This window comes from Schizophyllum commune (assembly GCF_000143185.2).
Source record: "Schizophyllum commune H4-8 unplaced genomic scaffold SCHCOscaffold_2, whole genome shotgun sequence".
NCBI lineage: Eukaryota > Fungi > Basidiomycota > Agaricomycetes > Agaricales > Schizophyllaceae > Schizophyllum > Schizophyllum commune.
Genome location: NW_026089539.1, coordinates 413,873 through 437,179, shown reverse-complemented (window position 1 = coordinate 437,179; position 23,307 = coordinate 413,873). Strand labels below are relative to the sequence as shown.

Here is a 23,307-nt window from a genome sequence, read left to right as displayed (position 1 = left end):
GCTGGTACTCCTCCTAACGGTAGTCAAGAGCCCCAATGTCTTTACTTTCCTTTGACATTGTATCGTGATCAATCCAACCTGGATTGCAGAGCAACACTCGATATTCAGTACTTCAGGGTGCTAGCGTTGGTTCTCGACAGGACATTATTCGTGCCTCGTCTAACTCATGAACGAAGCTGCCACCCGTCAGTCGGGCTCCTGCACTTTGAACTAGTGCTACATGGCGCCCTCTCTGCTCCGCGCCGCGCCGCGATAACATCATAGTCATCACAAGTTCGTGTCACCATCGAACAGCACATTCAGCCACGCCGCCAATCGGTAGCCCTGCTTCGCTACTTGCAGTTCGATCTAGGAAGGTCCGTTAGCAGCGTATTCCGTACGATATAGGACCGATGTCGACGTACCGTCTTCACCGCATCGTCGTAATAGGACCCCGTGCAAAGGTCGGAGCCGTTCTTGTAGGTGAAGACGGTCGACTGGAGGTAGTGTGGTCAGCATGTCGTGTCGTGAAAGGATGATTCAGCAGAAAGGCCGAGAACAAAGAGGGTCGGAAAGGAGAAAAACAGCAAACACGCACGCAATCATACGAGTTCGCGTCCTTCGCCCACTCGAGCGGGCACTTCAAAGGCTTAATCGCGCGCGACTCGAGGAACATCCAGATATCTTCGCGGAGCGAGAGATCGCGCCGGCTCAGCGTCGCGCTCGGGTCAGCGCAGGTGATCCAGTCGGAGGCCTGTGAGGCGTATACGCCGCCGGACTGAGTGTGGAGTTAGCGACAAATTGTTGAGCATGACTGCAGGGCTCACCTTGATCCTCTTCGCAAGGTCAGAGGCCCAGGACTCCGCGCTCTTGCCGTTGAGAAGGACGGTGATGATGCCGGAATCTGCTCATCCATTAGCGTTGGCTCGCTCGAATGAAAAGGGCGCCATACCCCAGAGCTATAGAGAGCATCATCGTCAGTAGGTGTATGATGCAATGAGGGGCAAAATACTCACCGAGTGCAGGTTGGTGGACTTCCCATTGCACTTGACCTTGATCTCGTTTCCGCCCACCTTGGTGGCTTCGACGTGTAGAGGCTGGCCCAGGTCACCAATGAACTGCAAGACACAGATATCAGCATGGTCCCTACAAAATTCCTGATGTATATGCCTACGTGATCTGTGGAATGCTCGTTAGCTTCGCCTCTCGTCATACATGTCAAGAATCTCCTCACCAAGGAACTTCAAGGCCTCCGACTGCTCCGCATCCGTCAGGTCCTGATCGACTACGCGAGCTATGGGTTCAATTGTCAGCCCAGCTCACGGCACGTTGCTACTACCACTGACAAGTATAGTTCGCAATCGCTGTCAGGATGCACTTTCCATCCGCGCAATCGCGCTCCTCGTCGACGGAGCAGGACGATGGAGGGCTGTCTTCCGCGTCCACGTAATGGAGGGCGGAGGACCTACAGTGCGTCGCATGAGTTAGGTTCATTTGGCGGGGTCGAGTGCACACGGTGAGTGGCAGACATACCAATCATACGCATGATTGCTCTTGATCTCGTCCGCCCACGGACCCGCTGGTCCAAGCGACTCATTGAACTTCGACCCGAGGGAGGTCTGGACGAAGTCGAGTGCGTTGGGCGCGAGGAACTAAATGCAAGCCGTCAGTGAATATGAGCCGTCCGCGCAACCATCCAGGCTGGGCGTCAGAGCCCAGCACACGCACCGCCTGCGCCACATAGCCAACCGCTTCATGCCCCACAGCGCCCCAAGCGACGACGCGTCCGGCGAGCGAGGAAAGAGCGAGGGCTGCGGAGACGGCCTTCATGGTGAGGTAACCGGGGAGATGAGGGAAGGCGAAAGGGGAGATGAAGGAAGGGGCGGGGAAGCAAGAAGGACGCTTAGTTGCACCTATCGCACCGAGTCCTACTTATACCTCGAGCCCACATGCTAGGCGCTGCGAGCTGCTGCAGCGACGCGCGGTCGGTGTGATTCGCGGCGGACAGGCTCGCGCGCACAGCATGGTGGCGTACTTCCACATGCGATCAGTGGGATTGCTGGCTCAAACAGCATGGGAGAAAGCTTCCTGGCCGCACAATACGCGGTAGCCCGACGCACATGCGTAAGTCGATATCGCGAGCGCGGGGCCGTCGTCGCAGCCATGAGGGAGTGGCCATTGTTGGAATGGTGATACAGACACGTGATTCTTCACCTTGTGGACAGGTTCGATAACGCTTAGGGATGTGTATATCGGGTCGACAGAATGAGTGATATTAGTGCATCGGTGTTGCATTGGTGGAACAGCGCGACTGAGCCGTCCCTGTAGCGCGTCGGTGAGTCGCTAGTCCGACGGGTGGTCCTGAGCCGGACCTCGAAGAAGCGTCGGTACCTCGCCCATACCGACGTTGAGCGCAGAGCTTCGCAGACTTGACACTGGAGAATTGCTTTCTTGCGCTGTTCCGATCGGAAGGTCGAGGCTCGCCCTGAGAGGCCATCTTCTGGAAGATGCAGGGATGATTTTCGTGTACGACGACGCAACATGATTATAATGTGGAATGTCTAGGACAGCTGCACCTCGTGAGCAAGACATCGACGAAGATGCCAAAGGTAAAGTAATGCACTCACATGAAGAGACCCGGAAAGAACCTTCGTCAGAACATGCACCAGCGCATTATTCTCCACTCGACAGCCTTCAAAACTGAAGAGTGGGGCAGCACGGAATGCGCCCCATAGCTCGATGTTGATGATGACCTCGTCCACTTCTCGGTGCGCCTGAAGTCCCACTGCTTGTAGTAGCTGGTAAGCCAGAGTGCAGGGCGTGGAAGTGTACGAGTCCTCGGCTTCTGGGTAGAGAAAGGAGTCCGCCTCGCAAGGACATGGAGGCGTGGTCACGTTCGGCGCAGGGGCTGAAAATAGTGATGCTCCCTCGACAAGGGAGAGAATATCGCTGTGCTGGGCGGCGTCCGACGTCGGTTGAACGAGACTAGGCGGCATGACGGCGGGTATAATAGGCGAAAGGGAGACGAGGGCGGAGAGCAGCGAGTCATCGGTCAAATTTGAACCGACTTCGAGGCTGGATGGAGGGCTGGTTGGCCGAAGAGACGACGTAGACGCAGATCCCTCCCCGCAGGACGATGGTGGACACGACGGAGGACTTGAAGTCGAAAAGCCTGTGCAGCAGCAATTTGCAGACGGATTGCTGCAGGAGGGCGATGTTGGTGTCCTTGGATCTTGGGTGTCCCCACCGACTCGAGTGGCGATCTCGTCCTCGTCTACACCCTTCTCGCGGAGAAGCTCCCGCAGTGCTCGGTTCTCTGCGGCAACTTTTCGCGCGGCAGCCTGGATCTTTTCGTTCTTCTGTAGACCGCGTAGGTGCATGAATATAATGTATAGGGGAGAGGTATACCTCTGCTCCCTCAGCCTGGCAGCGTCGCAGCCGCTCTTCTAGCGAAGCGACATATTCTCGCTTGCGCGCCCTTGAGCGTCTTTGATTCTCACGCACGCGTGCAGCTGACGCACTAGAGTCGGATGCACTTGTCTTGTTCGTCTTTCGGGTAGTCATGACTAGTGATGAAGCTCGACAGTGGTCAGGAGCAAAGAGCAGCGTCCCATTCCGCGCGATGGATTGAATTTCGGCTTCTACCGAAGTCACTGTCACACGTTCGTCTTTACCTCCGTCCAATCATATTCCAGCAGTGACCTCCTCGAAGCCCTCGCCGAGGCTGCGCGGATGGCGGCTAGGGAGAGTATATAAAGGAGGGGGAGGGGTGCGGAACCCATCTGTACCTCCCTCTTCCTTGTACGATAACCACCAATCGTCGTATGATGACTACGAACGCCGTCCGCGATTTTTATGGCCAGGTCACCGAGACCGCGACTGGCACCGGGCAGTATAATGCCCGTGTCGCTGAGGCCTTTGGCTATTCGACAGAGGAGCTGTCTGCTATCCCCTCTGATGCTAATCTCGGGCTGTCGTGCGGTAATCCTATTGCTACGGCAAACCTGAAGGAGGTCAGCCTTCGGATCATACTCGCGATTGTTGATTTTGCACTGACCGATATTCTTAGGGAGAAACCTTCGTCGACCTCGGCTCCGGAGCTGGTATCGATGTCTTTCTTGCTGCGCGCAAGGTTGGCGAGCGGGGAAAGGCCATCGGCGTCGATATGACGGACAAGATGCTCGACCTCGCCAAGCGCAACTCTGCAAAGGGAGGGTACACGAACGTCGAATTCGTACGTCTTTCTCCCATCGCTCTCTCGTCCCCCTCCTCATCTTCCTCCCTTCCCCTGTCTCTCCTTCGTCACCTCCCCCTCCCCCACCTTCAATACCCTAACCACCACCGCGCCCTCAGGTCAAATCCCGCATCACCGCCATCGCCCTCCCCGACGCTTCCGCCGACATCGTCTCCTCCAACTGCGTCATCAACCTCGTCCCCCACGCCGAGAAGCCCCTCGTCTTCCGCGAGATCTTCCGCGTCCTCAAGCCAGGCGGGCGCATGGCCGTGTCGGATATCCTCACCAAGACCGATTTACCTGACTTCATCCGGGAGGATCTGACGCTGTACGTGGGGTGCATTGCGGGGGCGGCGAAGCCCGGGGAGTATGATGGGTGGATGAGGGAGGCGGGGTTTGAGGGTGAGTGTTTTGGTTGGGGATTGGAGCTGGGGGAAGGCGTGGATTGGAGTTTGAGAAGGCGCAGATTGCTGACGAGTATAACAGATATCGCCATCGTGGACACGCAGAAGGATCTGAACGTCTACCAGAGCGACAAGGAGAGTGTCGGTTGCTGCGGCAAGGGCTCGACGTGCGGAACCAAGAAGGAGTCGGAGGAGAAGGCGACGAACATCGACTTCAACGAATACGTCGGCTCGTTCCAGATCTACGCTGTCAAGCCGTGAATGTGTTGTCATTTCCTGTACTTGTATGAAGTGGAAACCCCGTTACTTGCGGTCTTCAAGGCAGATGCGTAGACCCGTCGAACAGCACATTTAGCCATGCAGCCAAGCGATATCCCTGTTTCGCGACCTGTATTTCGATCTATAACACACGCGTCAATTCTCCCTTCATGTCACTCTTCCAACAGACGAGGCACAAACGATATACTCACATCCTTCACCGCATTATCATAGTACGTTCCGGTACAGACTCCCGGGTTAACAGAAGTGTAGCTCAGGACGTCGAACTGCGCGAGGGAGTGAGCACGTGCGCATCGAAGTGCACCCTTGCCTCCGACTCACACAAACCAGCCAATTCGACTCGCTCGCCCAGAGGAGGGGGCACTGCAAGGGAGTGATGTCCGATTCCCCGTCGATGGCACGCTTGCGAGACTCGGGCCCTTCCGGTTGCGTCGTGGAGGAACAGGCGAGCCACTGGGATGCTTTATCTTTGTATTCGCCGGTCTGAAAAGAGATTCCACGTCAGGATCATTTACTAAGGTAGTCATCGAAGCATGCTCACCCTTATCCTCCCAGCGAGCACACCCACCCACCTCGCCACCGAGCGCGAGTACTTGCGCTTGAGGAGTTGGGTGATTATGCCGGAGTCTGGGGGCGATTGTCAGCTCAGACGCAACCAAGTAATCTGCAAACGACGAGAATGCGTGTAAGAACTTACCCCACACATCATAGAGATTCGACTGCTTGCCCGAACACAATGCGGGAATATCGCGCCCGCCGTGTTCGAAGGCTTCGACGTTGAGTGGCTGGCCGAGGTCACCGAAGAACTGTTAAGCGATGGATTAGCATTCGCGGGTGTATGGGAGAGGGATGAGAGCAACGTACACTATCCAGAAACTTGAGCGCCTCTTGTCTCTGAGAGGCCGGTAGGCTGGTGTCAACTACGCGAGCTGAAGCGAGGATGATCAGATGAGATACTTATGGGGAATATTGAAGGCGATGGACCCACTCGTGTAGTTCGCAATAGCCGTCAAAATACACCGCCCATTCGTGCAGTCCTGCTGATCGACTTCGCAGTACTTCGGGGCGGTGTCTATGGGAAGGGTTCAGCTGGCGAGCGTTACAATTACATTGAGGCCTTGCGCGTACCGACGGCGTTGACATAGTGCAGCTCGGCAGACCTAGTATGACTTATATGAGACAGACGTAGCAATCTTCAATGACAATGGATCACTACCACTCGTACGCCCTTTGCGACTTAACCGCGTTGGCCCACTACACATTGATTAATACCGAGCTGGACCATGCACAGACTGACCGACCGTCGCCGCAGGTCCCAGCGAGAATGCATACTGCGGGCCAAGGGAAGATGTGACGAAGGTGCGCGCTCGCGGGGCGAGAAACTAGGTATAATCAGCATTGGGCGCGCGGCATGGGTACGGACATGATCACCTGCATAGCAATGTAGCCCACCGCCTGATTGCCTTCCGTGCCGAAGGCGCGCACGCTGAAGGCCGCGAGAAAGAAAGCCAGAACAACGAAGAAGAGGTGCTTCATCATGGCGTTCGGTATCGAGGGGGAAGGTGCGCACAACAAGTTACAACGAGCTCTTATACGATGTTCAGGCCGCTCAAAGCCCTTGTGGCGAGAACGAGACTGCTGTTGGTGTCATGAGGGTAGTGGCTAGACCATTGCTGAGTAGGGGTGCCTTGCGCCTGTCGCGGACGTGCCTTGGCAGTCGACAGAGATCAGCTCGGGCGACTCAGGATGAAGCTCACTCGACGACGAGCGAGCATAATATTTAGACAATAATTACAGGCCATGCGGATGGAGGCGCTTCCCGCTCATGCTCTCCTGATTTAAGCGGTATCGCAGGTGAGGACACCCGACTCGGTGAAGTGGCAGTCTGTCGGTAGGAATTAGTACACACGGCGCAGCGTCGACTATTGAGACAACTCACAGCCATCAGCCTGACCATCGCCTGACTTGAATGAGCATGAGTGGCCCTCGCCGTAGTGGTTGCTGCCGTTGCAGGCGTCGACTGCGAATAGAGAAGCGTCAGTCGCGTGTCAAAGGGCAACGACGCGAACAGCGTACCAGGGTTGTCGGCGAGCGCGCTGACCTGGCCGGCGAGGAGGAAGACAGCGCCGAAGGCGGCGAATGCAACGGTGGAGAGCTTGAAAATCATGTTTATCGGAGGGTGAGAGAGGCTAGTTGTTGGAAGTCGAAGAGGTGCTGTTGGTGAGGAAAGAGGGCGTCGTACGCTGCCTTTTATACCTTCGTCCAACACAGAGGAATACATGGAAGTTTATGCGCGTTCACCGAGTTCACAGTCCTGCTGGCATAGCTCCCCAATAGAGGTGGAGCCAGCATCGTTACGGGCAATGTTTGCGAGGACCCCAAGCGTTACGGGAAATATACGACCGCAACAAAGCCAGTATGCACTTGGGGCTACTAGCGTCACAGGATGCTCGCAGCAGACCTCTGAGTCACCTCTTCTATTCAGAGGTGGAGAGCGGGGATGAGCCGCGGCCTCAAAGGGTTGGCAATGAAATCAGCGTCGCCTGCTTGAGTTCGCGTTAGAGGGTTCGTAGTCGGTTAATGAGCGTCCGTCAATTCAGTTGACGAAACATAGCCATACTTTCTGGGCGAGTGTGAGGAGCATCAAGATGATTGAGCGCCGTTGCTGGCAGTGACGGTGGTACGGAAACAAGCAACAGCGTGGATCCATCGTGGGAATCCGTCTCATCAACGCCCACTTGTACAAAGACGCACAAATATCATGAGCGTCACCCTCTTCCACGCAACGCTTTCGCGCAATTCAACAAGGCCGCGCCCTCTCAAGCGACGCGAGCTTGAGTTATTAGAGATCCGTCCCCTGGACAATCCATTGCAAGCGATCTAAGTAATTGGGTCTTTATACAACTGTGTAGACAGTGCTACTGAAGATGAGTACAGTGGACACTAGTGCAGGTGTTAGCAGGGGGATCAATGGTGTATAACCTGTACATTTGACGTGAATACGCGACACCTGGCCAATCGATGTAAGAGGAAAAGTGTTCGGACACGGGAAAGCAAAAAGCAACAAAAATGGGGGGATGCGGTGGTACTGTAGGAGATACAAATGCAGCGGGTCGGATAATGATATGGTACCGTATAATGAAAACAAGTCAAAGTAGACGCGAGTAAGGTACTAGGCTAGATCTGAGCGGGGGGTGTAAGTAGGTGCGGGGACGGCGGGAGAGCGACTGCGACGCACGAAAGGGCAGCATAGAGGACCTGGTTCATATCATAAAGGAGTGTATGCCCCTGCCGCGGGTGGCGCGGCGGGACGACTTGTGGCTTGGCCTGCATAGGGGTACGACATGTGCGCCGGCAGCGCTCACATCGCGTAGCCGCCGAACGCGGAACGCTGGTACGAGTCCGCGCCGAACGACGCCGTGAGCCCCGCGCTGCCGTACGAGCTCGGCGTGCCGAACGTCGAGAAGCCGTTCGACGGCGAGTGCGAGAGGTTGTGCGCGGCGCCGCCCTGGAGCACGTACGGGTCGATCGCGGACATGGGCATGCCCACCGCGGCAGCCGTCGCGGGGCTGATGCCACCGAACTGCGCGCCCGGGTACTGCGCCGCCTGCGCCTGCGAGAGGTACAGGTCGTTCAGCTGGTTCGTGCGGATGTTGGGCGACATGTGGCGGCCGCCGGCGTTGTTGAGCACGGCGATGCTGGGCTGGCTGTGATAGCCGCCGTAGCCCTCGTTCTGCTCGCGCTGCAGCTTGTTCTGGATGCGCTTGCCGTACGGAGTGTTGCGGATGAGAGGCAGGACAGGCCGGATGCCCTCCACGAGCAGGGCGCGCTGAGCGGGCTCGGCGTAGTCGAGCGCAGTCTGCACGCAGTAGTTGCCGTAGGAATCGCGGAGGAGCTTTTCGAGTCGCGTCCGGTTGAGGAGCTCGTCGATGAGCATCTTGCGGGTGTTGTGCTCCGCGACGCGGATGCACTGGACAGGTCAGCATAGCGACATAGATACGAATGGAGCCACGCACCTTCTCGATGACGTTCGAGCTGAACTTCTGGACCGACAACGCGCAGACGTTGCCCGCGAACTGCCTGATGACGGCGTCGCTGAAGCGGTTGTCGTTCAGGTCGAGGATGTACTGGACGACCTATAGATTCGTTAGCCGACCGACCGAAGTCCTACAATCGAACCACTCACGTAGTTGCCGTAAGGATCCTGCACGAGCGTGAGCGCGTTGTACGTGATCTCGTTCACCAGCTGGATGCGCTGGTGATCCGACGCATGGTCTATGCAGCGCTGCAACACGCAGCAGCCGTGCCGGTGTGTCGCAACCTCTACGCAGTTCGCCGCGACGGCATTGTAGATGAACTACGCCGTAGTCAGCCAATGATAACCGAGACATCACCCAACTTGTAGCTTACCTGATTATCCTCCGGCGCGAGCTTGTTTAAGCACTTCTGGATGACATGGTTGCCATTCAGGTCCTTGATCAACACCACGACATGCATGCTGAGCGCAAGAATAATCGAGTGGATCTGGTGGTTGTTGTACCGGCCGTCAGTCTGCGACGTGTAAGCGCAAACACAGGCCCGCATAGAGAATACTCGCCTGCCGCCTGGTGGACAAGAAGTCGATCATCTTCTGCACCGCGCGCGTGCCGTGCATGTTGAGCGAGATGTTCACGAGCTCCTGCGCAACGCTCTCGCAGATGATGTTGCGCTGCTCGTCCGTAGAGTACTCGAGCAGCTTCTGGCAGAGGTAGTTCCCGAAAGGATCCGTCATGAGGTCCGCGAAGTGCCCGAAGGTCTCGCGGAAGATCATGTCGCGGTGCTCGGGGAGGCCCTCCTCAAGCTTCTTCTGCAGGTACCGGCAGCCGTGCTGGTCCTTGCACAGCGCGGGGATCTCGCCCTGAAGGTCCTCGAGCCGCGTGCCTGCGAAGCGGTTGACTAAGACGGTCGTCAGCACAAAGTATCTTACGATGGAGACCACACTCACACTCACGGTCCATGTCGCCCCGCTTGTGCTTGGGGCCGTGCAAGCCGTTCATCTTGTTGTCCATGCCGCTGGGGCCGCGGCCTGGGATACCGAGGCCGTACCGCGCGCCGTTGTGGTGGTAAAGCGCGGTCGAGCCCGTCGTCTCCGGCGAGCCGTTGCTCCCATCAAAGCCGTACCCATACCGACCCTCGATCCCGGACCCGAGCCCATACGGGGAATTCAGACCATACTGCTGCTACACAAACCCATTAGCTGACTGGGTACCAAGCGGGACGTCAGTCAAGCATACCTGCAGCGGCTCGTGCGGCGACAGGCCTGAGAAGTTCAGCGCGCCGTTGTCGTACTGGCCGGGGTTGACGCGCGACAGGGAAGCCTGGAGATCGCTGGGCGACAGGTTCGAGTCGTTCGATGCAGCCGAAGCGAGCAGGCTGATCGTCTGCGCATCCGTGAGCGGCGTGCCCGGGGTCTTGAGAAGGTGCGCTGCCGAGCTCGACAGGCCGAGTGGCGTAGTCGGCACCGAGCGCGTCGTGCCGCCAAGGCCCTCGAGCTTGCCGAGGCCATCGAGGAGGCTCGGGGGCGAGGCGCGGCGCGAGCCGAGGCCGACGGTGGCGGACGGCTGGTGCTGCGCGAGGAGCGGCGTGTTCGTGGCGGACACGGAGCCGGCGAGCTTGCCGATCGCGGCGAGGTCGCTCGGGGACGAGGAGAGGTTCAGGTTGGCGGACGCGCGGCGATCGGAGCGCGAGAGGCTGTCGCGCCCGGGGAAAGACGGCCAATCGGACGGCTTGTCACGGGCGGAGAGGGACTCGCCGCGGTGGGCCAGGTCGAGGGCTGCAGATGCCTGTTGCTGCGAAATAAGTATGGAGAAGTGGAGGGATGGATTGTAACACACCTTGTTATATGTGTTGTACTTGTCATCGTCCGACGTGGGCAGGTGCCGCATCGCGTCTGTGCAGTGCGTTAGTAAGATGTGCTTGCGCGACGGCAAGCTACGCACTGTGCATCTCCTGATCCAGCTGCTCGTCGAGCATCATCCCCGCGTTGTACGTGCTCGCATAGCGTGCGCCTTGGTCCTCGAAGCGGTTGCCTTTGAGGAGAATGGACGCCGAGACAGGCGGCGGGATGGGGGAGCCCCTGTTGGAACGCTCGCCAGCCAGAGCCAGGTTCTGGAGGTGGCCCGCGAGCTCCTCGTCCTGGCTGCTCGCCGAGGTGCGGCGGCTCGCAGGCATGCTCTTCGCGCCGACCGCGCGGCCGTAGCCGTTGCCGTTCGCGCCCCCAAGGTCGGGGGAGAGGTTGACCGTGCTGGTCGCGTACGTGACGGACTTGCGCTTGTCCGCGGCGGAGCCGACGGCCTTGGAGAGCGACTCGGCGTCGACGGACAGGCGGCCGGGGTCGCGCGCGTCCCCGTTCAGCTGCGCGCTGACACGCGGCGGGGTCGTGGGCGCGGAGACAGCGACGGGCTGGGCGCCGCCGCCGCTGCCGTCGAAGGGGATCTTGAGCAGCTCCTGCGCCTGCTGCTGCTCGAGGGCGCGCATCTGGTCCTCGAAGATCTTGCGCTGCATGAGCCGCTGGCGCTCGTGTTCCTGGCGTTTGAGCTCGACGCGCTGCGGGGGAGAGTCAGTGGGCGCTGGGGTGCGGGGGCGCGCGGCACGCACAGCAGAGATGTCGGACATATTAGTCCCCAGCCGCGCCGCCTGCCCCGCATGAGCGCTAGGAGTCTGATGAATGGAAGAAGTACGTACAGAGTCGGCCAAGTCGAGGAAGGCGGGAGGGCTCTGCTTGCGGTCGTCGACGGGGGAGTGATTAGCAGTATGGGTAGTAGTACTAGGGTTCTCCTGAGAAATATTCATGGTGTTTGTGTTGTGTATGTGTAGACGCCGAGAGATGCAGAAGTTCCAGGGCGGTGAACGACAGAGGCGAAAGCGAAGGCGAAGACGGAAGGGGACTAGGGCTAAGCAATGGAATGGCTAATGGCACAAGGTGGTTCTGCGCGGCGTTAGTGGGTGGTCGCTGCGGAGGAGGTGGTCGCGCACCAGCAGGGTTTTCGCCCGTCGCGGTCGACTGACTGACTGTTGTTACAAGCGGCCGGCAGCTGTCGGGGATCGGGGTGAGCGCGAGCGGGACGTGTCGGACGGCGAGGCTGACCCTTTTATGCTCCCGGATTCAGCGAAGAAGGAGGAGCGGAGAGAGACTGGATGGTAGGCTATATATTTTGGTCGGACGCAAGCAAAGGACCACGCCTCTCTTATCGGCAAAAGCCAGCCTGTTGGAACTCCGCCTTGCCGAATGGAAATTCCGGACCCTGACTCTCCTTTTTCCTCCAAGAAATCACAGAAAATACATGCGGCCCCGCGCGTGCTGCAGACGGCGAACTCAGTCTCACAACGTGGCCATCGACCACCCAAAGCCTGCTCAAAGACTTTAATTTACTGCTCGCGTACATACGCCCGAACAATCTGAAAGCTGACAAACACCAAGCGAGCTCTCAGCGAACTTGCCACCAAAGCAGCCCATGTTTGTGCACAATCGCCTCCCTTGTCGCACCGCGCGCGCTGTCTCAGCCCAAAGGCGTGCCCGGCAGCGAGGCAGGTCGCGCCCCGCGAACCGGGGTCCCTTTCGTATTTCCCAACGTTTTTTCTGACCCGCATTCAGGAGCCAGGCCACCGCAGCCTGGCTGACAAATTGGGGGCGCGCTTCGGCGAGCGTGGCTTTGACGGTCGGGAGGGCAGGCGCTGGGCGACCCTGTGGCGACTGACTGACGCACCCATCAACGCTCACGGTGATCTCGTAACGAAGGGCATGTTCCAGATCTCACGCTGCAGCGGGCGGAGAAAAATCCCGCCGCCCCGCGACCGCTCCCACGCCTGGATGATCGCCTGACGTGCGGAAGATGGGCCTGGGGAGGCGAGGAGGAAGGGGCGCTGGCGCTTGCGCGCGGTTTGGGCGGGAGGGCCTTCGCTTGCTTCCCCTTGTTCATTGAACAAAGGGAACGGAGGCTTCGAACGGTGATAGACCAGATTGGTTCCGGTGGGGCAGCGAGATGAGAACATACACGTGTGCGAGCGCGTCAGACCGTCGGACCCCGCCAACGCGCCCGACCACTCAATTGCGTGCATCAAACTACTGGACTGCGCGAGTCAAATCATTGGGACTTGGTTCTTTGGAAGTCAAACTATTGGACCGCGCGATGATTGGACTCTTTCAGCGCCGCGAGTCGGTCCCTCGGACGCCGACCGACGCGCGCGGGCGGCGGAATATACAACTTCAGCTTCACCCCAGGTTTCCCCTCCTCGTGCGAGGTTCTCCTTTTTCGTGCCAAGTTTACATCCCTCGTGCTGGCCTCCTGTCCAGCTGTCACTTCTATGCTGCTCCCTCATGTTGCGCTGCTAAAACAACACGATGAACCCCGCCTGTTTTCACGACGAATATCTCGCTCGTCCAACTCAGCTCGACAGGGTATACTGTCGTCCCCGCATCCTCGATGTGCTGGAACAGCTCCTCAATGCTCCGCTGCCAGGAAGACTCTTCGATCGTCTGTCTTCTCGGGAATGGCGACGCTCTCAAGGACGTACCATCAGCGCAGGCTTCGTCTGCGACCCTCTTTGGGACGTACCAACGACGCAGCCTCCACCTCTGCGACGTCGCACCGGCTCCGATGCGTCTCTGCGCTGCCTGCCCTGATGCGTCTTTGCGCACCCTCGACGACGTCCTTGTTGCGATCACGGTTCTGACTTCGAGGCGCAAACAGGCGCCCAAACGCTCGCCCGGTGGCGCTTCCGAAATCACTCAAGGACTGACTTAAGCAGTTGGGCGATGCTGGTGGTGACGAGCATCTCTGCCTTTCACTGCCTTTGTTCGATCGAGACTGGTTTCGCTGAGCTTTCGGAACGACACCCTTTCTGTCCGTCCGACAGGCTGTGACTGCAGTTCATATGGTGCGCATGTCGCAGATTGGCTCTTTTACCTTCGTCTCCATGTCGCAGACATCGGACTGGAGGTCGTGGCTCGTCACCTTTATCATCGCGCGAGTCCGTGTGAGCATCGTATTCACCGTGCTTGCAACCCAACACCTTGTATGTCGAGCATGAGGTTCACCTTCCTGACTGGTCGAGCTAGCGACGCTTGTCTGACCTGACGACGCTTTATTGACCTCGGTCAGATACTTTACTGACTCCGGGTCAGTGAAGGTCAATAAACAGATCTATCACTTGATCAGGGAATTGCAGTAGCAGGTCCATCAGCACATCGCACCGCCTCCCCTTGACTCACTGACCCCGAATGATCAGTGCTTCCAGTGCCTGCCGCTCGTGACCGCGCCATGGGCGCTCCCATCGACCATGCGCGCTGTTTCCTCTCTATCGCCGTGTCGGACGGTGGGTCGACCTGAGCGTTCATCGTGTCCATTGACTGCTTGCACGACGTCCACCGAGTGCATGATCGCGACGGATTCCTCACAGTCAACATCCAAGCCCGCTCCCTGATTGCCTGCCTACTATCGCAGGCCCAAGGGTTATCTACTTGCGATCCAGCACGCAAGGGCAGTGCAGGAAGTACCCGATCATGCCCTCATCACCGAACGCGCTGGCACTTCCCCTCCCCGTTCAGGCGACCGGAACGCCAACGACAGCCTCAAAATGGTCAACATCGACGCGTCTGCCGCTTATCTTCGACCTGACCTCGGTACTGCGCGCAGTGGGGAGGTTGAAGGGCGCTACGCCGACGAGCACGGAGTCGGGTGAGTTGAGCACCGATCATGGCGATGACAGCGACGACCGCGAACGCGACTCACGACCGACATCTCTTGCAACCTCGGATACACCACCTTCACCCTTCCCCATCCCTCAGGCCCCCGTGCCAGCAAGACGAAGAGGGAACGATAGGCTGCCGGTCGCACCGGCCGATCACACGACGCGCCCTTCCTTTGGGCAGATCCTCGACGAGGCGGCGGCGCTGCACATCCCCCGCGTCCGATCGCCGTCCCCCGCATCCCCCATCGAGCTGGTCTCGCGTACACCAACTTCCAGCCAACCGTCGCCATCCTCTCCTCCCGCGTCCCATTTCCCATCTGCCTCTCCCCCACGTACCATCACCCCACCCGCCACATCACCTTCCACCTCAACCCATCCACGAACAACCTCCCCACCTCCCAAGAGTACCTCACCCCCCACCCACCCCTGGATCGCCTCCGCCCCCTCCCTCGCCCCACCCGCCCGCTTCCACCGCACCCCGCACATCACTGCCGCGCTCCGGCTGCACCGCAGCCGCACCTCCTTCGCCGACGTCTCCGCGCACGTCACGCAGATCAGCGAGTGGGGGCGCGCCGGCGGCGGGTACTGCGACGTGCACACGGGCGTGCTGGACGGGGTGGGGCTGGTCGCGCTCAAGAAGCTTAGGATGCATGTGGGCGTGGATGGTGGGCGGGCGGAGAAGGTGAGTCTTGAGAGCAGTAGTTGTGGATTATTGGTGAAGGGGAGCAAGTGAAGGCCAGGGAGAGGATGAAGTTGCCGCGACTCACAACACCCCACTAATCACTCACCCAGCGCTTCCGGCACGAAGCCGACACCTGGTGCCGCCTCGACCACCGGCACGTCCTGCCCTTCTTCGGGCTCTGCGTCGACGGGCCGACGCTGTACATGTGCAGCCCCTGGCAGGACCGCGGCGACCTCCCGCACTACCTCAGGGAGCGACCCGACGTGGATAGGCTGGTGTTGGTGAGTGCGATTGACTGCGACTTGGCATCGCACGATGATGGCTGACCAGACATTCTGTTTTGTTGCTATACTTGCTTCATCGGCCATGTCTACTCTGCTTCTGCCCCACCGCTGCTCTATCTCTTACGCCTCGATCGCCTGAACACGCCCTCACCATCGCGTTGATTGACTCAACGATAACCTGCGTCCCATCTTTTCCGATAATTCGCCCCCGCCTCCACCCCGGTCCCTCAACACAGATAACCCAGACCGCGGACGCGCTGCACTATCTGCACGCCAACGGCATCGTCCACGGGGACATCAAAGGCGTGCGTACCCTTCTTCGTGCTTTTTGTATGCTTTTACCCCCTCGTGTGATCAGCGCTCTCATTGTGCGACCGCCCACGTTCCTCATGTCCTACATCGTGTCGTGCTTTTATGCCTCGTGGGGTTACAAAGGCCTCGTGTTAGCGCATGCCACGCTCTGGTGCCTGTGCTCCATATACGGCAATCTGCTACCCCTCCTGCATTTTGCACCTTCGCCTTCGCCTTCATCGTCCCCGTCTACTAGTACCCATTCACCCTTCACCCGCTGCACATCCACTAACTTACCCCACAGAAGAACGTGCTCATCTCCTCCACCGGCGACGCCCTCCTTTGCGACTTCGGCCTCGCCATCGTCCTCTCCGACCTCGCAGTCCTCTCGGGCAATCCGTCCGACCTGAATGGCGTGGGCACGGGGCGGTATATGGCGCCCGAGTTGTTTGCGCTCACCGGTGATCATGAGGGGGATGGGGAGGGTGAGGGCGATGTGGCGAAGACGATGGCGAGCGACGTGTTTGCGTTTGGGATGTTGGTGGCGGAGGTGAGTTAGTTTCTTCGCGTCAGCGCTCGTAGGGTTGTGATTTTGCATCATGCTGCTCTTGAGAGCACCACTGGGCCCGTCCGAAAGCTGAACAACCTCTCCTCCAGATAATCACCGGCCACGTCCCCATGCACCACCTCCGCTACGACATGGCCGTCCTCTTCGCCGTCGCGCAGGGCAAGCGGCCGCACCGACCCACCGCCTGGCGCGATACGCACGAGGAGGTGCTGTGGCTGCTCGCCGAGCGCTGCTGGGACGCGGACCCGAAGAAGCGGCCGGCGAGTAAGGATATTCATGACTTTTTGCGGTGGTATGTGCCGGTTAGTAGGGGGGAGGAGGTGAGTGGGGGTTCATTTTTCCTTTCTTTGGCTTGGACGTTGGATTGGTGAAGGCTTATGCACGTACAGGTCGACGCCGAGACGGAACCTCTATTATGGGCACACATTGCTCCGCACGTACGGGAAAAGGAACGTGTTACGCCCTTGCCGACAACGGCGCGGCATAACTCCTCGTCCTCGACTCAGACGCCGCGAGAGACGGAGGATAGGCTGCGCAAAACGTTGATGAGGGATACGCAATTCGTGCGGCTGAGGCGCGCACTGGTGGGCTTGATCGTGCTCGACTTGGCGATCGCTTTGCTCGCCGTTGTTCAGGTAAGCTGGCCTCCATGCTCCCATCCTGCTTGCTCACCCACACACCTCAGCTTGTCATCACCGGCTTGTTATATTCCAGCGCTCCACCTGCGCTTCACGACATCTGGCCGCTCGCCTTTACCGCATCAGGATGGACGGTGCTCACCTACGCCCCGCTCTTCGCCTTCCAGCTGATCGCGCTCGTTTTCTTGCGCGGATTCCGGCTCTCGAGGCTCTTCACCATACGCGCGCGGCTGGCGTATGCGATCGTGGCGTGTGCGCTGTTGGTGGCGGATGCGGGACTCTTCACCAGTCAGAGGAGGCACGGAGATGGGAAGGATATGAGTGCGGATGGAGTCAACCTGCTCGTCGTACATGAAGGTGCGCATGAGCTGTACTTTCCAGTACGAGGAGATGGCTGACGAGGTCTTCAGCGCTCGCCTGGTCCCTCGCTGCGCTGACAGGCTTGGACGCGGGGTGTCAGGCGCTGAGGATGTGGGGCGTCTTGTTGGCCGTGCCGAGCTCGACGGAGACGGCCTTGTCGCGCAGCTATGTGCTTAGTGCATGAGCTAACTTCGTACGCGCACCGCCGATATCATCAGCTACGGTCGACCTGTCTGCGACAGGCCGAATCAGCCTCGACTTCGCTGGTATGGGTGAAGTGTATGGATGTTGATGGTCCCTTTGACGAGGGATTGTGGCATCCGTTGTACTAATATGAAATCTTGTAGTAGTACTGCTGACTGTTGTACTTGTAGATTGCGTTCGTCAGACAGATGATTTCATGACCTCTGCTACGACGTCAGCCGAGGGGCACTATCTCATGTTGTTTCCTATGACCTGGAGGCGAAGTAGTTCTTTTTCTACATGATTTACTTGCAGCCTACGTCTTTTGCTCCATAGGCTACCCCAAGAGGCGCAGAATGTCGGACGTGTAGGTTTTGCGTTGTGTCGCGTGTCGGGCACGTGAGAGTGATTTCAGCGCGCGGGAATTCCAGCACGTGTACGCCTCCTGCTCCTGACCTCCACGACCTCTCTGCAAAATCTCGCTCAGACGCCCAGTTGAGCCTATCTTGAAGGTGAGCATAAATTTTATCCGATCGACGAAATCAATCAGCTTCTTGAACAGCATGAGTGCACCGGAAACATTTCTTTGCGCGAAGTACGAGCATACGCTCTCCTCCTTCTGTCAGCCACCGAGTTTTGAACTTTCGCGCTTCGGCTATACGCCCTCCGCAGACGAGTTCGCTGCTCCGCCAAGACATAACGTCTCTGGATGCCTCCTTAGCGGTCATCGATGCTGCAGACACTGACACGTCCAATTACGCTCGCCTCGCTAGCCATCGCGCTCAGCTCGCAGAATGCAAGGCCCGGAAACAGGTTTTGGCAGCTCCCATCTTCCGTCTCCCGCCGGAGCTGCTAGTGCTCATCATACACGCTGCCCTGCCGCCAACTTGGACGGCCGCCGCCGTCGGCGCCACACGTTTTCCGCTCCTGGAAACTTGCTTTCGGATTCGGCGCACGGCACTGGCCATGCCTGAATTGTGGTGCAAAATTGTCATGAAGAGTCTCAATGCCAAGAAGGTTGACCGCTTCTACGTAGTCGCGCAGCTGTACGTGGACCGGTTCAAGCCTCACCCGGTGGACATCATTGCTAAATGCGTGCTGTTCGACTCCCAGTACAATCTGTGGGTAATGGCTCACATGGATCGCATACGGAGCATTGATTGGTATATCAAAGCTGATGTGGTACATGGGTCTCACATCTCTGCGCCGTCACTTGAGAGCGCCACCCTCTCAGCCTACCGTAATCCACAAGACTCCCGCATCCTCACCTTCATCCACGCACCTCGACTGACGAATGTGCATATGGACGCTGCAGCCCCCTCGTACTTTGGCATCCCTTGGGCGCAACTGGAGAGCTTGACAATTCTTAACATGGCATTTAGCCCCCACGACCTGCGCACTCTCCAGTTATGTACATCTCTGAGGGAACTCCGTGTCTGCATTCTTCACAGTCATTCGGTGCCATAGCATGGCGTGACTCCTACGCATATCCCGGCAGTGACCTTCCTCAAATTGCGCGTCCTCAAGCTCTCGCGCTGTGGTTACCGTCTCGCTGCGTTCATCAATGCTCCCAACCTCATCGAGATCACCGTGTCGGCGAGAGCCAGCTTTATGGGAACCGATCCATGTCGTCACTCTCTTCTTAGATCGTCCGTGCGTTCGCTGCTCACGCGCGACTTGTCTTCTCTACACAATTTGTCTCTCAAAGGATTTCTGTGTTCACATCGGGACGGCGAGCTGGAAGACCTCGTCTCCATCCTGCACCTCGCGCCCCAGCTCGAGCGCCTCAGACTCGCATACGAGCTCTTCGCCTTGTGCGATTTGCCCCTCCTGCAGAGGCTGGTTACCCCTCATTCGGGCCTGCATCCCCTCCTGCCTAATCTGGCGCACCTTACCCTCGAGTACGACGACATCGCCCCGGAATTCGAGTTCGGCGACGTTTCAAAGGAACTGGTGCTTTCCCGCTGGGGTGCGGACGGCGCAGAGTCCAGGGAGTGCATGTCAGTCCGCTCGCGCAATTGCAGAGGGGATGAGTACTGCGAATGTTTGGGGCTGCACAATTGGATAGCGGGGGTGAAGGGCAAGGGGGTCTTCGTCAATTCGAAAATGTGCAAATCCCCACTACTGTAGCTCCGTTCGACGTGGTAGCTATCTCTGGAAAATAGCTCATATCTACAAGCTTCGGGTTCCAACCTGCTTACTGAGTACCGTCTGAATAGGCGTGGAGTTGGCTGTATCACTTTGACAAGCCATAGGATACCAGATTCCCAACCCCGCGAGGGTACTGATATAGACGCGCGCAAACATCCCAAATGACACAGCTAGTCTACATTAGATACCGCAGGAAGTCCTTGCAGCGCCGTCCGTAACTGAATGATGATGTACAATATATACCCGCGTCGAACATTGCGAGACTACATCCTCCAAAACCCTCCTCCGAAATCCTCCTTCGGCGCGTCTCGTTATTGAGGAGAGCACTCAAGACTGAGATCGCGGTGCAGCGGGACCGGGCCGCCGCGCGCGCAGCACCACCATCTACCCCTCAATCGATCCTCAACGCCGGATCGCGCAGCATCGACCCCTTCACTGTCGACGGCGCGGGCGCAAACTCAAGCCCGCCCGCCAACTCCCGCCCGCTAGTCTTGACCTGCAGCTCCGTCTCCCCGCCGCGCGTGCGGCCGTCGGTGTCCCAGCTATCCGGCGTCTGCCAGTCGCCGCTCTCATGCGTCCGCCAGTCGCTGGTACGGAAGCGGACGTTCGCGACAGTGCTGCGGGAGTGGGCGGCGTGGGGCGTGGGGCGCGAGCCCCAGGCGTCGCTGTCGGTGATGGTGGCGAGGCGGAGGGAGAGGAGGGTGAAGTTGATGCCTGGTGAAGGAGGGAGAAGGTGTGTGAGAAGGGGTTGGACGAGAAGAAAGCGAGTGAGGACGCACCTATGGTCGGAGTGATGCAGGCTTGGAAGACTTCGCTGTAAATGAGGTCAGCAAGGGCGATGTGATGCTATAGAAACGCCTGAACTCACGCAGCGTCGTTCTGTGATAGATGTCAATATAGAGCTCGAGACGCAGACGAAAGGACGTACTCCAGTAAAGTAGAATATAACGAGCAGGAGCATGGCCACCAGATAAAGGGCCGCGCTCTCAATGATCAACCGGGCGACGGTGAGCATGCTTGAGAAGGAGTGAGCGGAGTCGACGGATAGCGAGTTCATGCGACGGTGTTGTCTGAGAATCTTGTAGAGAATGGCGCCCGTCGTGAGTACGTTCTGCGAGAGACTGAGGGGGAATATAGCATTCGAGAGCGCAGTCAACGCGCTCATGTTCGTAACGGAGTTCGTCCAGAGGAGTATGCTGATTACTGGAAAGAATATCAGATGTCAGTAAGGGGTGGAGGAGCGGACTCGACGACGTACTAAAGCTTGACAGGACAAGAACGAAGGGAAGAATTATGATCATGTAGTTCTTGTTATATACAAACCAGCAGCGGTATATCTGCAGTTCATGACGGTCAGAGACAAGGAACAGAGGGTAGAGAACGCGCACGCACTATGAGAAGATCACCAATCCAGGTTTGTATCGCGGTGAGGACATAATATGCGAGGACTTCGCCCGAAGCGAAGTTCGTCCAATACGTGGTCTGCTCCTGCGTACCCTGCAGCAGGACGAAAGTCTTGATGAAACGAGCGAGGTTCAAGCCTGCATCAGGAGGTCATACACAGAGGCCGACGCGTCGAAGAGTGCGAACGCACCAGTATGTATGGTAGAGACTATGAACAATGCGATACTCGCGTACGTGAATACCTGCGAAGGGGTTAGGGGCATGCGCATGTCGCAGTGATTACTACGCACCGTCGCCGCCATGGTCTTCAACGTCCCTCTTTTCTTGAGAAGGTACATGCACTCAAAGAAGAGGCAGGCATGTACGCCTAGGACGGGTAAGGGGGGCAGTCAGCGGCCATAGCGCGGGCTATTCACCATAGAGGAGCGTCTATTCAGCCGCTGATCAGCTTCCAGCACTCAATCCAGTGATCGTCATACGCACTTCAATCCATATTGACACGGCGCGGATCGTCGCCAACATAGAACCTAGCGTGCCCTCAACTGTCGTGCACGCTGTCGACCGAGCGCTGCACTATATACACTGAACCGAGTCGCGGGCGTTCGTGGCGGGAGGAGGGAAAATGTGCGCATCCACCGATCCCGCCCTTTTCATTTAGAGACAGGAACATAATCCCATTTGCTATGCTCCTCGATGGGGTAATAGGGGCGCCGCAGATCCGCGGGCGATCGCGATTTTCCCTGATTAGGAAGTTTCGCCAGGGCGGGCGGTTGTTGCTACTCAACGACGCGGCAGTCGGGCAAGCCACAAAGGACCGCGTGCGGAGGGGAGCACCAGGCGCTGGCGGGTTCGTCAGCTCCAGACTGAATGTAGGGATCAGGAATACGTACACGCTGCGCTGATACAGTTGCGTACGGCGCCACAGGTTGCTTTCCAGAAGCCCGAGGTTGCGGCCTATCGCGCTGGCTACAGAATCAGGGTGAGGGGAAGATGGACGGCGAGGTCCAGCCCCATGTCAATGCGCCTCCTCCGGAGTTCAAGGCTGCGAGCTGTCGGCGCCCAGCGATGGGCGCGACGCACGACACGATCTTCCCTCGGGCGAATGTTCCGTCCTCAGCTAGCAAACGTCCTCGTAACTGGGTGCTTCTAGCGTCGAGAGGACGGGGGAGGGAATTGTCCTTCTTCAATCTCTCCCTTGCCTCTCCCTCGTAAGTAAGCCTTATCTTGGCCTAATCGCCTACGACTGATGCGCTCACGAGCCACTTGACGCGCGCGCCGTCGCTTGCGAGTGATACAAACAGACTTGACAGGTCTATTGTAGGTCCTCAGGGCCGTCACCGGTTGCGACCCTGCATCCACTGGCGTCGTCGGTATTTGCTAGCGGCTGACGTCCGGATCGATGGTGGTGGCGCCGCCTAACTTGAAGCCTCTGTCTGGGACCTCGGTCACTCCAATGAATCCCTCATATGAGCAGCTTGTAAGCAAAAGACCACGAAAACCTGAGAAGGTGGATGGCCGCCGCTGAGCGCGATGAGGGCGCTGACAAGCGATGGACACTGCACGTCACCCCACGCGACGGGGCTGATGGAGTTCACGTGATATCACGTGCTGCAAAGTTGAACTTTCAAGTCGCGCTGACATCTGATTCAGCAATCGTTGTAAGTTGCAGAGCTCCGTAAGCTATAGTCAGGCTTTTGAAATGATAACTCTGAAGGGCCGTTTTACGGCAGGGCCCGCTACCATACAACATCTGAATTACACCGCGGAAATTGTTGTGTGCAGACTCAGCCGGCTTGCAAGTGAGTAGCTTGTGTGCATCCTAAGTTCTCTCATACCCAAGCCACTATATCGCTCGACCATGTCTATCCCAAAGTCAACGTACAGCTCGATGCAAAGACCCACACTCGAGACGTCGCATCCGGTGAGTCCGCCAGTGCGTACTCACGCCTGCAACCTCCGCTCGGGCCCCGACGGGGTTTACTGAGCATCCGATCCCTCGCGCGACGTCCCCCCCTCACGCACACCTTTCCCGCGCACGCGTTCTCGCTCATATCACGACCGGTCAAGCACCGTCACGCTGGATGCGATGTCAATTCTTCGAGCATTGACATGCGTAAACAG

At 58.2% G+C, this 23,307-nt stretch overlaps 10 protein-coding genes across 10 annotated transcripts; 4 read left to right on the top strand and 6 right to left on the bottom strand.

The window, feature by feature from the left end:
- Positions 1-36: 36 nt before the first annotated feature.
- Positions 37-2,030, bottom strand: SCHCODRAFT_02609420 (S1/P1 nuclease). The gene is made up of 11 exons (XM_050344374.1): positions 1,708-2,030; positions 1,513-1,631; positions 1,326-1,444; positions 1,214-1,273; positions 1,154-1,158; positions 996-1,097; positions 932-938; positions 807-883; positions 578-757; positions 405-476; positions 37-348 (listed from the first exon to the last, which is right to left on the bottom strand). The coding sequence occupies exons 1-11, from the start codon at positions 1,807-1,809 to the stop codon at positions 268-270; spliced, it is 924 nt and encodes a 307-aa protein (XP_050202008.1). The 5' UTR covers positions 1,810-2,030; the 3' UTR covers positions 37-267.
- Positions 2,031-2,407: 377 nt separating this feature from the next.
- On the bottom strand, positions 2,408-3,576 carry SCHCODRAFT_02142308 (uncharacterized protein). The gene is made up of 3 exons (XM_050341918.1): positions 3,388-3,576; positions 2,607-3,338; positions 2,408-2,549 (listed from the first exon to the last, which is right to left on the bottom strand). The coding sequence occupies exons 1-3, from the start codon at positions 3,541-3,543 to the stop codon at positions 2,541-2,543; spliced, it is 897 nt and encodes a 298-aa protein (XP_050202007.1). The 5' UTR covers positions 3,544-3,576; the 3' UTR covers positions 2,408-2,540.
- Positions 3,577-3,749: 173 nt separating this feature from the next.
- SCHCODRAFT_02609414 (NAD(P)-binding protein) lies at positions 3,750-5,096 on the top strand. Its single transcript, XM_003037594.2, has 4 exons — positions 3,750-3,992; positions 4,049-4,213; positions 4,333-4,615; positions 4,700-5,096. The coding sequence occupies exons 1-4, from the start codon at positions 3,804-3,806 to the stop codon at positions 4,876-4,878; spliced, it is 816 nt and encodes a 271-aa protein (XP_003037640.2). The 5' UTR covers positions 3,750-3,803; the 3' UTR covers positions 4,879-5,096.
- Positions 4,778-6,452, bottom strand: SCHCODRAFT_01209476 (phospholipase C/P1 nuclease). The gene is made up of 11 exons (XM_003038928.2): positions 6,328-6,452; positions 6,198-6,278; positions 6,113-6,150; positions 6,025-6,056; positions 5,885-5,968; positions 5,761-5,825; positions 5,594-5,702; positions 5,438-5,523; positions 5,218-5,379; positions 5,088-5,162; positions 4,778-5,017 (listed from the first exon to the last, which is right to left on the bottom strand). The coding sequence occupies exons 1-11, from the start codon at positions 6,433-6,435 to the stop codon at positions 4,934-4,936; spliced, it is 924 nt and encodes a 307-aa protein (XP_003038974.1). The 5' UTR covers positions 6,436-6,452; the 3' UTR covers positions 4,778-4,933.
- Positions 6,453-6,734: 282 nt separating this feature from the next.
- On the bottom strand, positions 6,735-7,063 carry SCHCODRAFT_02487198 (uncharacterized protein; the record flags this gene model as incomplete). Its single annotated transcript, XM_003038929.2, has 3 exons — positions 6,735-6,781; positions 6,836-6,916; positions 6,973-7,063. The coding sequence occupies 3 exons, from the start codon at positions 7,061-7,063 to the stop codon at positions 6,735-6,737; spliced, it is 219 nt and encodes a 72-aa protein (XP_003038975.1).
- A 972-nt stretch (positions 7,064-8,035) lies between these two features.
- SCHCODRAFT_02609408 (ARM repeat-containing protein) lies at positions 8,036-12,115 on the bottom strand. The gene is made up of 13 exons (XM_003038930.2): positions 12,023-12,115; positions 11,911-11,969; positions 11,620-11,863; positions 11,533-11,571; positions 10,875-11,481; positions 10,770-10,825; positions 10,170-10,724; positions 9,881-10,115; positions 9,494-9,831; positions 9,307-9,447; positions 9,083-9,253; positions 8,913-9,032; positions 8,036-8,866 (listed from the first exon to the last, which is right to left on the bottom strand). The coding sequence occupies exons 3-13, from the start codon at positions 11,725-11,727 to the stop codon at positions 8,258-8,260; spliced, it is 2,979 nt and encodes a 992-aa protein (XP_003038976.2). The 5' UTR covers positions 11,728-11,863; positions 11,911-11,969; positions 12,023-12,115; the 3' UTR covers positions 8,036-8,257.
- Positions 12,116-13,379: 1,264 nt separating this feature from the next.
- Positions 13,380-13,679, top strand: SCHCODRAFT_02489717 (uncharacterized protein; the record flags this gene model as incomplete). Its single annotated transcript, XM_003037595.3, has 1 exon — positions 13,380-13,679. The coding sequence occupies one exon, from the start codon at positions 13,380-13,382 to the stop codon at positions 13,677-13,679; it is 300 nt and encodes a 99-aa protein (XP_003037641.2).
- Positions 13,680-14,105: 426 nt separating this feature from the next.
- Positions 14,106-17,914, top strand: SCHCODRAFT_02683784 (kinase-like protein). The gene is made up of 10 exons (XM_003037596.2): positions 14,106-14,250; positions 14,379-14,612; positions 14,736-15,307; positions 15,418-15,588; positions 15,828-15,896; positions 16,187-16,432; positions 16,540-16,770; positions 16,840-17,085; positions 17,136-17,445; positions 17,499-17,914. The coding sequence occupies exons 1-10, from the start codon at positions 14,196-14,198 to the stop codon at positions 17,630-17,632; spliced, it is 2,268 nt and encodes a 755-aa protein (XP_003037642.1). The 5' UTR covers positions 14,106-14,195; the 3' UTR covers positions 17,633-17,914.
- Positions 17,915-18,216: 302 nt separating this feature from the next.
- SCHCODRAFT_02487313 (uncharacterized protein) lies at positions 18,217-19,761 on the top strand (the record flags this gene model as incomplete). The annotated part of the gene is made up of 2 exons (XM_050342874.1): positions 18,217-19,042; positions 19,130-19,761. Coding segments are annotated over 2 exons (1,458 nt in total), but the record flags the coding sequence as incomplete, so codon positions are not given.
- A 109-nt stretch (positions 19,762-19,870) lies between these two features.
- SCHCODRAFT_01209479 (uncharacterized protein) lies at positions 19,871-21,758 on the bottom strand. The gene is made up of 10 exons (XM_003038931.3): positions 21,670-21,758; positions 21,603-21,615; positions 21,477-21,553; positions 21,377-21,428; positions 21,175-21,323; positions 21,041-21,119; positions 20,711-20,985; positions 20,651-20,661; positions 20,562-20,596; positions 19,871-20,496 (listed from the first exon to the last, which is right to left on the bottom strand). The coding sequence occupies exons 1-10, from the start codon at positions 21,706-21,708 to the stop codon at positions 20,174-20,176; spliced, it is 1,053 nt and encodes a 350-aa protein (XP_003038977.1). The 5' UTR covers positions 21,709-21,758; the 3' UTR covers positions 19,871-20,173.
- Between the last annotated feature and the right edge of the window lie 1,549 nt (positions 21,759-23,307).